The 14,697-nt window shown below is 63.6% G+C and overlaps 3 protein-coding genes across 6 annotated transcripts in view; 2 read left to right on the plus strand and 1 right to left on the minus strand.

Annotated features, from left to right (window-relative positions):
* LZTR1 (leucine zipper like post translational regulator 1) overlaps window positions 1-1,511 on the plus strand; it is a 34,810-nt gene extending 33,299 nt beyond the window's left edge. The window contains exon 20 of the mRNA XM_082778299.1: window positions 688-1,511. Within this exon, the coding sequence (XP_082634425.1) occupies window positions 688-804 (117 nt within the window). The 3' untranslated portion in view covers window positions 805-1,511. The remainder of the gene's footprint in view (window positions 1-687) is intronic.
* A 1,718-nt stretch (window positions 1,512-3,229) lies between these two features.
* RNPEP (arginyl aminopeptidase) lies at window positions 3,230-8,794 on the minus strand. 2 transcript variants are annotated; one of them, XM_082778593.1, is made up of 11 exons: window positions 8,378-8,794; window positions 7,836-7,976; window positions 6,475-6,623; window positions 5,705-5,821; window positions 5,360-5,595; window positions 4,986-5,099; window positions 4,737-4,849; window positions 4,384-4,492; window positions 4,036-4,260; window positions 3,618-3,760; window positions 3,230-3,485 (listed from the first exon to the last, which is right to left on the minus strand). In XM_082778593.1, exons 1-11 carry the CDS (start codon window positions 8,789-8,791, stop codon window positions 3,318-3,320), a joined length of 1,929 nt encoding a protein of 642 aa, XP_082634719.1. In that variant the 5' UTR covers window positions 8,792-8,794; the 3' UTR covers window positions 3,230-3,317. The 2 variants fall into 2 exon arrangements, with proteins under 2 accessions (XP_082634719.1, XP_082634720.1); XM_082778594.1 differs by lacking the exon at window positions 7,836-7,976 and adding an exon at window positions 8,021-8,161.
* Window positions 8,795-9,437: 643 nt separating this feature from the next.
* The window catches only part of NAV1 (neuron navigator 1), a 57,624-nt gene continuing 52,364 nt past the window's right edge, over window positions 9,438-14,697 (plus strand). For all 3 annotated transcript variants that reach the window (XM_082778516.1, XM_082778517.1, XM_082778518.1), the window contains exon 1: window positions 9,438-9,494. The gene's annotated coding sequence lies outside the window, so the exon portion shown is untranslated. The remainder of the gene's footprint in view (window positions 9,495-14,697) is intronic.

Raw genomic sequence — 14,697 nt, forward strand, 5'->3', positions numbered from 1 at the left:
TTTGATAGCAGTTGAGCTTCTGAGCAGCCTAGCAGCAGAAAGATGTGCTCTGCAACGTACGTGTTGTAGGTTCCCGTGTATTTGATGTGGCAGAGGTTTGTGTTGGCTAGTGCTGCAGTGGCCTGCTTCGACTGTGGGAGGCATACCAGCAAAACCAGCGTGGGTGCTGAACAGGGCTCTGCTTTAAACTCCCACCTCTCCTCGGGAGCAGAGGAGTGAAGAGATCAGTTCCTCAGTCAAGTTCAGATGATCTGGAGGTCGGCAGAAACACACACACAGGCTTCAAAGCCCAGGGCTGTGCTGCTGCCCAGGTTTGATTTTAGGAGAGGGCTTCATCTGCATCCAGTAACAGCAGAATTGCCATTACGAATAGGAATTGCTCCTTTCTTGGAGAGGCAGTGCTGGGCTCAGCATTTCTGCTGTTCTCCATTCCCACCCCCTCCGTGCAGCAGCCTGAAAGTGGAATGAAAGTGCAGGAAGTCACGAGTTGAGCTCCCGTGGGCCATTTTCTGCTTCCCAGCTCCACAATTGTGAGCAAAAGCTCACGCAGCAGGCGCCCAGCCATGACTTGACTGACCCGCGTGTTCATGTGGGGTGGCAGGGGGAAGGCGATGGTACATCAGCTGTGCTTTGGGGAGGCTTTTAATTTCTTTCTGTTCTTCTGTTTTGTTTTTCTTTTCCTTGAAGGTCTCCAAGTTGCCAAACCTCCGCTCCCTAAGTCAGCCACTCCTTCTTGACATCATAGAGTCGTTAGCTAACCACATTTCAGACAAGCAGTGTGCAGAGCTGGGCTCAGACATATGACATGCTTTGGTAAATCGGACTTTGCATTTTTTTTTCTCAAAAAATCTAACACTTTACAGCTGACTCTCTTTTTACCATTCCGTACTGAGCTGCTCATAGTGTCTACACAATCTAGCAGACGGCCAAGAGGAGCGTGGACAGCTGACTTGCTCTCCTGTGGATTTGCTTGGTTTGTACCTTCGTGGAGAAGGGTTTGGTCTCCGTTACACAAATGTAAAATGGAAACCATTAAGGAATTAATTAATTCCACATAGTTTGGGGATAACTAAGGTCCGAATCAAGCCTGTTATTGCTCCTATATACTGTAAAGTAAAAGCAGTCACAAGTAAGAGAGTCATTAATATTTTGAAACACGGTATTTAAAGAAGACTATTTAAAGAACTTCAGCTGAAACAGCCCGGGGCTGTAAGTGGAAGTCAGATATAACAAAACTGGAAGCAGAGAGCATGGTGTTAGCAGTGAAGCTGACTGTTGGACCAGACTAGTGACTTTTCAGAGACTCCCCATGGTATGGATTAAAAGATAAGCCCTTTTGCAACTGCCTGGATTGGTGGGCTGCAGGAAGCCCAGGCCTATGCTCTGCTGCAGGTCAAACTAGAAGATTACAGCCTTTCTTTCTGACCATCAAATCCATTAATCCTGTCTCACTAAGCCTTTCAATATCAATATATTAATAAAGAGTTAACATCATCTCCCTGCATTACACGATTGACTTGGCTTTCATTTTGGAGAAAATTAAGCGAAAAGAACTCTCAGCTTGATGAAGGTCACTTTGGTAAAAAATAAATGTCTGTGCTACAGCTTGTTACTAATTTTACACCCAAGTGTCTTCGTTGCAGGAAGGTGAGTGACAGCAGCGCGCCCTTCCCAGCCCAGCCACACGCGTTAGCAGTAGCTGGCAGTTGGGTGGAGAAGGTTCACGGGGTGGGTTCACGCTCCCTTTCCTGCTGCCTGAGATACGTGTGTGAAGCAGAAGGCAGCCCAGAGGTAGTGCTACTCTGCTGGGCTTCTTGAAAGGGAGAAGCTGTTATTTTACTTAATCCAAGGGAACTGCTTTGTGGACCACTTAATCCCAGCTGAGGGCTTGCTCAGGTGAGTCCGACCAGATACATCTGAGAGCCAAGGACTCTTTTTCAGCCTGGGGGATTATTTCCAGTTGCCTCAGAGCTAATGAAGTCTCTTTGTCAGGGGTTGTGTTAATTGTGCCAATGAGCTACGTTTTCCCTGGGAAAGCAGGGTTGCTAATGGAGCAGGTTATAAGCGACAAGTAATAATACTAAAAGTGATTTTCAGTGATGCTGAATCCACTAGAGGACACCCATTTTCCAAAGATGCACAGCCTGGTGAGGAAGGTGACTTCATCCGTGACTTCAGCCAGCCCCTTGGACTCTATTTTCTGCAATGATTTGGGGTTTGGAGTTTATTTCTGAGTGCATCAGTGATGAAATGTGCGCTCTGCACCCTCAGAGCTGGGCGCTGCAGGCATCTTTGTTTCGGAGATGGTTTTGGCTCGAGTGCTCCCAGCCCACCATATAGCACACCCTGCCCAGCCACTGGCCTTGGGGGCCTTTGTGGCCAGCAGGATCCCAGGGTTCATGGTGCTGGCGTGGCCTCGGGCAGCTTTGTGTTGGAATTGGGCTTCAGGGAATGTGCTCTTGGTCTTGCTTTGGTGGGGACAGGGACCTACAGAGCTGTCGAGTTTGCTCCTTGTCCTAGTCCTGCAGTCTCCCTGTGTAGGCCACTCTGGCTCTGTAAAGCCCTCAAATCATGTTTTACCTGCATCGTTGTCCGTCCTCTGTGGGATTTACCCCAGCAAAAGGCCCAGGGCTGGTTCCACGTGGCACCGTGGCGGTGTCAGCTCGCGTTTGCTGTCAGCGCCTGGCTGCTCACCAGCACAGTTATTCTCCTGATGGAAAGTTTTGCCTAAAAGCCCATTAGGCTGTGCCTGGGCTGGAGCCCCCACGTCCATTACCACTATGCAGCTGCTCAGAAATGTGTTAAGAGTCGCTCCCTGCATCTCAGGGCCTTGCTTAGGGGATGGTCTGGACCCAGCTGCTGCTCCTGCACCGCAGGTTCATGGGGCCAGGCTCCATCCTCAATCCCTGCACCGAGGCTGGAGGGCAGATCCCGCACTAAGCTCCCCCTTTGCTCACAAATCTGTGGGGTTTGTCGCGCTGCCAGCCTGTGGCAGGGCCCTGTTCTGCCCAGGGCAGAGGTGGCACAGCAGGGACGGATTCTGCCCTCCCCAGCCCCAAAATGAGCCCCCCGGACCCCCAGCAGAGGACCAGAGGCCTCCGTGCCAGGCCCATCCCTCCAGGCAAACCCCGGGGCCTGGGAATGGTTCCTGGCCAGGAGGAGCACAAACTGCACAGGGACTGCTGGAAATACTTAAAGCACAAAAAAAAAAAAAGAAAAAGGTAAAAATTATAAAATTTAATAAGGAAATACGCGCAGGGAGACCTCACGGAGGGCTTGCCCCAGCTGGGCAGGGGCAGGAGCACCCCCTTCTCCGCTCACTCCTTCTCTGCCCCCTCCAGGCCCAGGATCTTCTTGACGTAGTTCTGGACGTTGACGTGGAGCTGGGCGGCTGTGGCCGAGAAGGTTTCCATGGCCAGCGCCCGGGCCGCCTCCGAGCCGGCCCACATGGCGCGGTACAGGGGCAGGGTGTACTTCTGCTTCCCCTGCCCGAGAGAGACGCGGTCAGGGCCCAGCCACCTCCACCGCAGCACGGGGAGGGCTGGGGATGACCGGGGGGGAGTCCTGTGTGTCCCCCCCCGGTGTCACCCTCGTCCCCTCAAAGGGACGGGACAAACCTGGCTGTGGAGGAAGTCCTTGACCTTGCTGTACTCAGGCTCGTGGTTGTTCTTGAGGATGATCTGGCACCAGCGCAGCCGCAGCTCGGCGTTCTGGGCCTTGGAGATCTTGGGGTACATGGCGCTCAGCCTCTCCACGTTGCCTGCGGGAGAGAGCCATCGCCTCTGCTCGCCCAAATCCTCCCGGCCCCGGGCTCCCCGGCACCTCAGGGCTGGGTGAGGCCGTGCGGGTGCAGCCCTCACTCAGCACCGGCGGCGAGGAGAGGCAGACATGGGTGGTGACACCATGGCTGAGCCAGCCTGGGGACACACATGTCCCCTGGGGCCATCCCCAGTCATTTGCACCAGCATGTCCCTCACATCCCCGGCCACCAGCCTGGGCCCCGTGTGATGCCACCCGCGGGCGCCAGGCCCTCACCTTCGGGTAGGGGCGACTTCTGCAGGAGCTGGTCCAGGAGGTAGACCAGCTGGTACGTCTTCCAGCCCGTGATGTCCACGGCTTCGATCGCCTCCACGTTCAAGCTCTCGGCCGCCCACAGCTCCGCCAGCTCGTCCGCCGGCTTCATCAGCTGCTGCCCCGGGGAGAGGTCGGGCAGGAAGGGCGGCCAGCCCGGCGTGTTGAGCCAGCGATCGAACTCCAAGCCTGAGGTGGGGCAGGGAGGGAGAGCTGAGGGGGGCCCCGCTTGGGCAGAGCTCGGTTCGCACCTCGGCAGCCCCACAGGAGAGGTGGTTGTGGCACACGAAGCTCGCACCGCCCCGCACTGACCTGGGCGCGAGTCCACGCCTTGCTTCTTCAGCTCGGGGAAGTATTCCAGGAAGAAATTGAGGGCATCATCCGCTGTGATGCTCTGGAACTTGAACCGCTCCACGTAGGCCTGTGGGGACAGCCGGGGTGGGCTGCCACACACGCTCGCTGCCTACCCCTGGATCCCCCAGCGTGTCCCTGAACACCCCTTCCCCATCTGCTGCTGCGCTCAGCCCTCACCACCCCCTGGGACCATCTCTGTTCCCCCCTCTCCTCAGCCCTTCCTTCCCAGCTCCCTGTGCTCCTTCCTCCAGCATTTCACATCTCCCAGCCCCAGTTTTGGGCCGAGCTCCCCGTGCCGTCCCTCCACTGACCTGCAGGAAGGCGTCGAACTTGCCCTGCTCCCCCACGAGGTGCGCCAGGTAGCTGACGAAGCAGAACCCCTTCTCGTAGGGGGTCTCGTTGTACGTGTCGTCCGGGTTGACGCCTAGCAGGGGAGAAGGGAAACCTCTCGCAACCCATCTGCTGCTCCACAAAACGAGCGGATTCACCCTTTCCACACAGAGCAGAGCCCTGCGCAGCCTCGGGCACCACCAGCACCTCCCGCGGGGGCTGCCACGGACCTGGCTCGATCACCACCCGGAGCTTGTTGAGCGGATGGTCCTCCCCGGTGTTGTCCATGTGCTGGCGCAGCAGGGCCCTGCCCGTGGCGGCCTCCAGGCAGGTGTACGCTGAACCTGGAGGGGACAAGCGGAGGTGTTTGGAGACCCCGACCCGCACGCGGTGAGAGCGTGACGGGTGCTGCTACCACGGGCAAGCAGCGTGAGCCTTGCTGGCTGGGGGAGCAGCTGCTGGGCCAGCCCCATCGCTGGGGGAAGGAGGTGTTAGGGTGGGAAGCACACAGGGCCCTGGCCCCACGTGCAGCTCTCGGAGGGAGGCGCAGAGCCCATGGCACGGACCCCAAAACCCCACAGACCCCCCGGGCACGGCCACGCACCGTAGACCTCGGTGGAAATGCGCCTCTGCGCGTACATGGTGAAGCCCTCGTTCAGCCAGAACTCGCCCCAGGTGGCGTTGGTGACCAGGTTCCCGAACCAGCTGTGGGAGATCTCGTGGATGATGACGTCCACCAGGGAGCGGTCCCCGGCCAGCAGGCAGGGCGTCACGAAGGTGATGCAGGGGTTCTCCATCCCGCCGAAGGGGAACGAGGGCGGCATGAACAGGACGTCGTACCTGGCAGGGAAGGGCTGGCAGCTCGGTACGGAGCCTCCTCTGCCTGCAGCCGCAGCCCAGGGCCGGGGGATGCTCCGTCCCCAGCCCCATGGAACAGAGCCCCTCATACCTGCCCCAAACATAGGGTCCGAAGAGCTTCTCGCCCACGGCCAGGAACTCCTCGATCACCCCGTCGTACTCCTTCTTAGCAGCCTCGATCAGGCAGGGCTCGGCCCAGACACGGCTCCTGCAGCGACCAACAGAGCGATAAAAGGGAAGGGGGTCCCTCCAGACACCGAGGAGCAGGGATTTGGGGGGACATTTGGCCCCACTGAGCGACCCCTCTGAGTCGGGGCCTCCTCCAGAGCCAAGCAAGTGCCCCCACAGAGATCCCCCCACCCTGCCCCGATCAGTGCATGGTGTCTGCAGCAGGAGGAGGCAGCGCCAGGGGACCCTGCAGGACAATCATGGGGCAGGCAGAGACCTCCTGCAAGTCGCGGGCTTGGCCAGCGCCAACAAGAGGCAGCGATAACCAAGAGGGGACTTTCACCCCGTTGCTTCATCAGGCAACACCCGCACGTGTTTATTCTGCAACAGCATAAAAGCCTGGTGATAAATGAAGCTAACGAGAGTCCAACTGTTGCAATCTCTTTCCTAGTCCGAATGCCAAAGGGCTTTTACACGGGTGCTGGAGCAGCCGCGAGCTCCAACGAGCAGCCTGGGGAAGAGACGTGGGACCTTTGCTTGGCGGGGGGGGGATGTGCTGCCCTCACCCACGTGCACAGGGCCAACACAAAGCGCTGCCCAGGACCCCTCCGTGGCCAGCAGAGCTGGGCTCCACAATAAGCAGCTGCTCCCACAGCCGTGATTAACGCTCAGGTTGCTCCTGCAGGCGCTTACCTTGGGCCAACTTCAGCAGACACAATGTCCCCAACAGCCAGGGCGATCAGGTAGGAGGGGATGGGATGGTCCATCTTGAAGACGAAGGTGTTGTCCTTCTGCTTCTCCCAGGTCGTGGCGCTCATCACCGCCGTGAAGCCCTCGGGGACCTGGAAACGTGGACAAAACGCCCATCAGATCTGCGCTGCACGAAGCGGGGTGTCTGCCAGCCCGGCGGGGGACTCCACGATGCATCCCCAGAGCCAAGCCCCAGCCACGGCATTTGGGAAAAAGCAGCTGAGCACAGCAAGAGGCACACGGTGAGCCTTGGTGCTGCAGGGCGCAGCAGGGAGCAGCGCAGGGAGGCAGGAAGCAGCACGTGCCCTGCAGAAAGCAGCTCTCCTCCCCGTCCTTGCACAACAGCTCGTTATCCCGGTTCGTCAGGCCCCAGTGAGCTCTGCAGTGGCTCCGCCAGCCTGGCGGCTGCGGGACAGGCAGGAGGTGAGGCAGGAGGTGAGGCCGGTGGGGCTGGACAGAGCATGGTTCCTGCAGCACCGATCCCTGCTCCAGGGTTTTCTAACACACGAGCCCCGTGCTCACACTTCGGGAGGGAGCTTTGCTCCAACTTTCAGGGAAGAATTTAGAGCAAGAGGGAGAAAAATGAAGTCCTGCATCCCCAGCCGATGCCACGGCCTCAGTGTGCCACCAGCGTCACAGCCCCCAGCAGCATCCTTCACCCCCTGCAGCACCGCTGTTGGCTGCGCTCCCCCAGGAGAGGGGATGAAGCTGGGTGTGAGCGACTTGGTTTGGGGTTAAACAAAAAGGGGAAGGCACCCGCTGCCTGCTAGGGGACCGAGCTGGGTGCTCCACGGTAAGGATTCAGAGGAATTACTCAGGCAGCTGCATCCCCACAAGGAGACCTGAGAGGTTCAAGCACCCAGCTAATCCCAGCTGCTCCCTGGCACCTCAGCGTCAAGCGTGGAGCATTTTGGCAGCCTCACTCGGAGGCAAAAGCTGTCAGCACACCACCCGCTGCCACACACAAACCAGAGGCTGCAGCAGTGGCCAGGGAAGGGGGAGAGGAGCGACTCAGGCCGGGTGTACTTGTAGAGGAAAACAAAGTAGAAGCTAAATACTTGTCACTGCCTTCTCTGCTGGGGGCCTGCAGGGGGAATTTGGGGTGTAATGCTCCAAATTGTCTCGAACCCGTGGCTGCATGGGCTCCGGGCAGCACTCCTGCAGCACCCGAACGCTTCCACGTGTCCGGGGCATCCTGCCCCTCGAGCACCTCTGGGTGGGAGCATGGCGAGGGCTTTGCTCTGGGAGAGCTTCGGGAAGGCGTTGGGGTTCGTGCCCCGCGCCCCTCCCGGGGAGCCGCTTACCTGCACCGTGGCTGAGTATGTGCATTTAACTGCTGGAGTGTCAAAGCCAGGGAAAAAGGATCTATTCAGGACGGCCTGGCCTTGAGTGTACATAAAGGGCTTCTGCTTCCCCGCGGTCTGCTCGGGGGTGAGCCAGCACACCTGGCGAGAGACAAGAGACAGCGCTGTGAGCGGCGGGGCTTTACCTGGACCCGTGCCGAGTAGGTGCTCTTCGTGCCCGGGGTGTGGAAGCCGGGGAAGAAGGACCTGTTGAGCACAGGGAAGCCAGAGGTATAGAGGAAAGGCTTCTCCTTCTGGGCAGTTTGGGAGGAGGCCAGCCACGACATCTGCAGCACAGGGGGGGGGAACAGCGAGGCGGTGAGGGGGGCGGCGGGGTCCGCTCGCCACCCGGCACCCACCTCGCTCCCCAACTCACCCCACGCCAGACACCTTCGGGACGGCGCGGGACCCAACCCTAAACCCCAAAACCCTTTCTGCGGACCCTCCCCGGCCCCTCACCCCCCCCCCCGTGGCCCTTCCCCAACCCCTCGCCCCCCTCTCACCCCGGGTCCCTCGCCCGCCTCGTAGTCGATGCGCAGGGCCAGCAGGTCCCCGGGCCGCGGCTCGCGGGGCAGGGCGATGCGCAGCGCCGAGCCGTAGCTGGCGAACGGGAGGCTCTCGAAGGGCAGCTCCTGCCCCCCCCCGGCATCGGCATCGCTCTCGGCCCCGGGGGGGCACTTGGGGGGCAGCAGGGTCGCCCCCCGCACCTCCAGCGTGGGGTGCGAGTCCAGCACCAGGGCGCGGCCCCCAGGGCGCACGCAGCGCAGCTCCAAGCGCGCAGCCCCCCGCAACCGCCCCGCGCCCCCCCCCGAGCCGAAAGCGACCCCCAGCTCCAGGTGCAGGTGCAGCAGCGAGAAGGGGGCGGCCGCTGCCCCCCCCGTGGCCGTGGCCGTGTCCCGAGCCGGCTCCGCCGCCATGGCTGCTGCGGGCAAGGGGGGGGGGGAGGGAACGGGGAGGGGCGGGGAAGGGGGCGGGGGGTGGAGAGGGGGGGTGGGAAATGGGGGGGAGCTCCGGGGGGGGAGCTCTGGGGGGGGCGGGAGCCAGGGGGGGGATTTGTAGGGGGGGGGAGTGGGTTCTGTGGAAGGTTTTGAGGTTGCGGGATTTGTGGGGAGGGGAGGGGAGGGGGGAGAAGGTTTGGGGGGGACCGGGGGGGTTCCGGGGGCTGCGGGTTCTGGGGGGGGTGGGGGGACACATGTGGGGGGTGGGATAAGTGTGGGAGACCCTTGGGGTGTGGGTCCCGTGGGGGGGGGGAGGGCATGGGGGGAATCGGGGGGGCTCCGGGGAATGGAGAGTGAGGGGGGGACCCGTGGGGAGGGCGCATGGAGAGGGGTCCCGGGTGGAGAGGGGGTCCCGGGGGGGGAACCCCTGGGGTGGGGGCTCTGTGGGCGCCGTGGTGCTGCCCCCCACCCCCCCCAGTGCTCGGGGCCGTTCTGCTGCGGGCCGGGGAGGGCCGGGGGAGGACCGGAGGGGCCGGGGGAGGACCGGAGGGGCCGGGGGGGGCCGGGGGGGGCCGTCCCTGCGCGGCTCCTCCCCGCCGCTCCCCGCTCCCGGCGCTGGCTTCGAGTCCGCGCCGCTGCCGCGGGGGAGGCGCCGGGAGCGGAGCGGGGCCGGGCGGCGGCGGTGAGTGCTGGGGGGGGGCCGGGGGGGGACAGCCCCTTGGGGACACCCAAGGGACACGCAGGGAACACGGGGCCGTCGGGGCAGGGTCCCCCCGGGGGACCCGTTCCTTCAGCCCGGCCTGGGAGGTGCCGGGGGTGCGGGGTCCCCCCCTCCCGTGTCCCGGTGCCCCCCTCCCGTTGTCGCCTGTCCCCGGCTCGGGGTCTCCTGGGGGAGCTGCAGGAAGCCAAGGGGGGAAACTGAGGCACGGGGGCTCGGTGCGGCTCCTGGGCTCGCCACCTCCAGCCCTGCTCCTGCCTCAGTTTCCCCCCCGGGCATCGCTCCCCATCCCACACAGCCCCATGGTGCGGGGTGTGGGGGGGGCAGGCTGGGGGCTGGGTCCCTCTCCCCCTGTGTTTGGGGTCCCGGAGCGGGATCCGGGCCTCATCCCCTGCTCTGGGGGCTTCCAGGTGAGCCCCGGCGTGCGGGGAGCCACCAAAACGGGAACTGGGACAAGAACAGGGACAGGGAAGGGAATGGGGGCGAGGATGAGGACGGGGGGTGGCGGGGCCTGGAGCGGGGCTGGGGGCGCAGCCGGGGCCGCTGCGGGGAGGTGGGGCCGTCCCCGGGGGGCAGCAGGGTATAAAAATATCCGAGCTGGGAGCTTTTCCTGCCCACGGACAGGATAAAGGTGTTTCCGGGCCCCACAGGGGCTGAGCGGGCCGGGGGCCAGGTGTCCCCCTTCCCCCCCTGCCTCCCACCCAGGGCACAGGGGGAGCAGCGTCGGTCCCTGGGCTCTTGGGGTTCAGAAATGATTCCTGGGGGGGCCAGGAGCTGCTGTGGGGGCCGGGTGACGGCCCCGGTGTTTCTGCAGGCAGCCCTTGGGGAAACTGAGGCACAGCCTGCGGGTTGGCAGCGAGCTTGGCAAAGCCTGCAGGTCCTCCTTGAGTGCTCCCGGGGGGGCACAAACCAACCCCAGCAGCCCCCTGACCGCTCCCTGGGGCTGAGGGAGGGTCCTGAGCCCTGCTCGTTAGCAAGAGGCCCCTTGACGAGCTTTGTGCTGCCTGAGCAAGGGCTCAGGTGGTGGCACTGGTGTCCTGGCATCCTCTTCCCTCTGGGTTATGGGAATCTGGCTCTGCCCGTCCACGCTGAGCTGCAGGGGGCAGGTTTGGGGTGGGAGCCGGGTGTGGGCACCCCCCGGGGTCAGGGCAATGCCCACACGGGCTGGGGGTGGCCCTGCGGAGAAGGGTTTGGGGACATTGGTGGCAGAAAGACTGGCCATGAGCTGGCAGCTGCGGGGCCCATGGCAGGGGGCTGGAACCAGCTGGGCTTTAAGGTCCCTTCCGACCCACCCATTCCATGATTTCCCCAGTTCCCTGATGTTCCCCTGGTGGTGGGCACTGGTCTGTGCTGGGCAGAGCTTTCCCACGCTGCCACCAAAGCCACATCCTGCTGCGGCCACCCAGGCGGGGACACCCCCGTGGTGGTGGCCTCGTGGGAGCCTCAGGGGCCGGGTTTGGGGGGCTCTGGGCACCCCGGGGAACCCAGCACGGCCACCCTCAGCAACGTGTTGGGCTGTCAGGGTGGGGGCACAGGGGTGGTCGTCCCCATCCTCATCCTCAGCTGTCACCGGACACGGCCCCTCGGTGCGGATGCGGCCGGGCCGCGTCACCTCCGGCAGCGGGGCAGCGGAAACTCCCTCGGTGTGGGGCTGGGCATTGACTCACGGCTTCTCCTCCACCCCTTCCTCCATCCCCCTACAGGGTTTTCCTGGTTTTTCTCTCCCCTCTCCCTCTCTGGGCTCTTTCCAGGACATCTATGCCATGATTTGGGCAGGGGAAGCTGGAGCACGGCTCTCGTCACTGCGGGCAGGTGGGGTGCTCAGGGGATGCTCAGGGTTTACTCAGGGGATGCTCAGGGTTTGCTCAGGGGATGCTCAGGCTCTCCTCCAGGAAAGCTGAGCTTCCTCCACGAGCAACCGACCCACAGTCACCCTATGAACCGCGGCGACTGGTTTGAAGCTGGGGGCGCAGCCCGGCTGCTTGCGCTCCGAACAGCAAACGCAGCGAAACCCCACGGTAATACCTGGCTAACGAGGTGTTTGCGTGGCCCTCGCGGCCCCTGCGGATTTGCAGCTCGCTGGAAAATCCACTCATCCCATTAAGGGCTCCCCGGGGCTTTTGCTTTCCATTGCAGGTGCCCGCGTGTCCCGGGGAGCCCGTCCCAGGCAGGGTGAGGGCTGCCGGGCTTTGGGGGGTGAGCACCGCGAGTGGGGGCGCCAGGCACATTTGGGGGAGAAAAACGGGGGTCAGGGCAAGTCCCTGCTGCAAGAGCTGCGCATTTATGGTGGGGGGACGTTGTGGGAGATCCCATCCCACGTGCCCAGGTACCACCAGCCCTATAGGTGTTGTGCACGCTGGGGATGGTCCCCAGGGGGTCCCACGCTCCGGTGCTCGGGGATGCGGGGGGGGCGCAGCCTCGCTGCACACCCAGGGGCTCGGGGGGGAGCAGGGGGCTCACGGGTGGCCACTCGGAGCCCCAGCACAGCTTCCCCTTGCTCTGTTCAGCACCCGGAGCGGTGCAGACGGCAGCTTTCAGCCGCGGGGGCTTTGCAGGGAGCGCGGCGGCGGCGGTGGTGGCCCAGCTCCGGCTGTCTCCTGACGAATTAAGGCTGCCCCCTGGGACCTGGCACCCCGACCCCTGCGCTGCTGCTTCCCCAGCATTACGCAGCTCGCCCACCCCGCAGAGCTTCTGAAATCCTTGGCCTCCTTGGGGGGATGAACAACCTTTGGCTTAGCCCAGAGCAGCCTCTGGTGCGCCTGGGGAGCTGAACCCAGCGCCGGGGACGCGCAGCCTGTGCCGGGGCGGGGAGGTGAGCGCAGCTGTCCCACCGCACGTGGGACACCACACGACCAAGCACGGCCGAGTTGATGCCTTTAGCAGCTCTTCCACACAGCTGCGGCTTCCCGAGGCCGGGTCCCCAAAGCCAAAAAGCACCGGGGGCCTCCAGGCTTCGGGGCTGAGCGCCGGGGAGGCCGTTTCCTCCCAGCCTCGCTGGACCCGGCGAGGACACGCAGGCAGGCGCTGCGACATCTGCTCTTGCTCAAAAAAAAAAAAAAGCAAGCAAGGAGCTTCCTGGCGAGGAGACCAGGCCGGGTCTGCAGCCCGTCAGGTCCCGGGGCTGGGGCCAAACGCTGCAATGGGCCCAGACGGGCTGGTTGGGATGCACTCCCCTCCCCAGCTGCTCGCTTTCGGCCCTCCCCAAGAGCATCGCCTGTGCCTCGGCTGCACGACGGCTCCAGGACACAGCGTGGGGTCCTCAGACACCACGAGGGAGACCTTTTTTTTTTGGGGGACGGGGTCCGGAGCCCCCAGGAGGTGCTGGCTGCTGAAGCACCTGCTGGAGAGAGGTGTTGGGGCTGCGGGCAGCTCCTGGCCTCTCGCAGGTTGGCGAAGCGGCAGCCCCGGCACTGGTGGCCATGGGGAGGGAGGTTCTCAGGGGGACACCCCTAGGTTTATTTTTTGGGGGGTGGGCGGAATTGGAAACCCCTTTTTTTTTTTTTTTTTTTTTGGGGGGGGGGGCGGCGCCGCGGGGCCGGCCCGGAGCTGTCCAGCGCCGGCGCCTCCTGAACGGCCGCGGGGACGCGCAGCGGGCACGGCGCGCCCGGCTCCGCGCTCCCGCAGCCCCCTGTCCCCTCCCTACCCTTGTGTCCCCCCACCCCCCGACACCCCCTGTCCCCCCCCGACACCCTCTGTCCCCCCTCGACACCCCCTGTCCCCTCGGGGGCTGCACGGGGACATCTGCGCCCCCCGCCTCCCGCATGGGCTCGGGGGGTGTCACACCCGCGGGGCGCAGTTTTGGGGTTAAAGGCAGCAATTCAAGGCCTGCGAGGGGCTGGAGCAGCCGGGGGGACGCATCCCCAGAGACCCCAACAGCCTCCGGTATCCAGAGGCCATAAATGGGGGGGGGGGGGCTCCGGTATGGGGGTGCCTGGCAGGGCTCGGGGTCACTGCACGGGGCTGGGTGGCGGAGGCGGCTGCGGGCTGTGCAGGGCCGAACTTGGCTGACAGCGAGGTTTTATGGAAGTGGGTTAAGTGCCTAATGGGATTGGCTAAAGGACAGCTTAGAGCTGCGGCTCTGCTCTCACACCAGCCGGTTTCGTGCCCCTCCTGCACCCACCCGCAGCTCCCCCGGCATCGTGGGGTGGAGACGAGGCCAGGACAGGCAGAGCTGGGGCCACCCGGGCACCCTCCTGCTCCCCGTGCCCAAGCCCCACAGGCTGCCCCCTGAGACGCTGCTGCACGCAAGACCCTGGCTCCAGGAGGGGCTCAGGTTGTGCTGCGCTGACCCCCGGCCATCCCCAGCTCTGCCTTGCTGGGGCTCTGCTCTGGTCCCTGCGGTGTTTTTGAGCCAGAAGCCCCCTCCCCGTGGCACCGAGCCCTGGGTACGGCCCCTCGGTGCTTCGAGACCCCCGGCAGTGAGCAGGCAGCGCGGTGGCGATGTCCCACGCGGTGACACCCGGCCGGGGGCAGGCCAGGTCCCGGCCGCGGAGCGGGGGCTGAATCGGCAGCTTGTTCCCCTCTGAAGGCTCCTTTCTCTCCCTGCTCCCCTCTGTTTCTCTTAGGAAAGTTTTATGTCCCTTGTGTCACAAGGAGCCTTTTCTTTGTCATCCTTCCTGAGCGTGCCGGGGAGGAGGCTGCCTTTGAGCCGCGCCATCCCCCGCAGGCAGCTCGGGGCCAGATCCTGCGTGGGGCTGCGAGGGGCAGCAGGGCAGTGCCAGGAGGGTCTGCACGGGGCTGGTCCCGATCGCACCCACGCTGTAGGATTTGAGGTCTGGGCCCTGTGGGCACGGGGCATCTCCACCTGGGCTCTGCAGCCTGGCCCCTCTGAGCTCGGCTGCAAACGTCCTCCCAGGAGGATTCCCCGCACCCGCCGGGGAGGATTTGGGGGATTTATGGCAACTCTGCTTCCCACCGCAGGGAGCAAACTGGGGGACGCCGTGGGTGGAGGCAAATGGTTGTGAAAGCACTGCCAGGGAGGGACACCTTGGGGACACCCCAGGGCTGTGGGGTTCGCTCTGGAGCTGTGGCAGGGTGGGGAAACTGAGGCACGGAGTGGCCCAGCAGAGGCTGAAGGGTTTTCATGGTTTAACGCCTCTTCGCATCACCGAGTGGCCGTGCTCAGGCTCCTGCCGCAGCCCTCCCGGGCACGGGGAAGGCTTTCACC

Source organism: Aythya marila (assembly GCF_965140915.1).
Source record: "Aythya marila genome assembly, chromosome: 24".
Taxonomy (NCBI): Eukaryota; Metazoa; Chordata; class Aves; order Anseriformes; family Anatidae; genus Aythya; species Aythya marila.

What these genes read in the sequence shown, in the direction of transcription:
- RNPEP (XM_082778593.1), bottom strand. Translation starts at nt 8,791, where the DNA reads ATGGCGGCGGAGCCGGCTCGGGACACGGCCACGGCCACGGGGGGGGCA. An exon ending in AGTTCGACGCCTTCCTGCAG is followed by an intron (nt 4,493 to 4,736) that starts GTCAGTGGAGGG and finishes CTGTCCCCACAG; the next exon opens with GCCTACGTGGAGCGGTTCAA. An exon ending in AGGCGTGGACTCGCGCCCAG is followed by an intron (nt 4,261 to 4,383) that starts GTCAGTGCGGGG and finishes GCCCCACCTCAG; the next exon opens with GCTTGGAGTTCGATCGCTGG.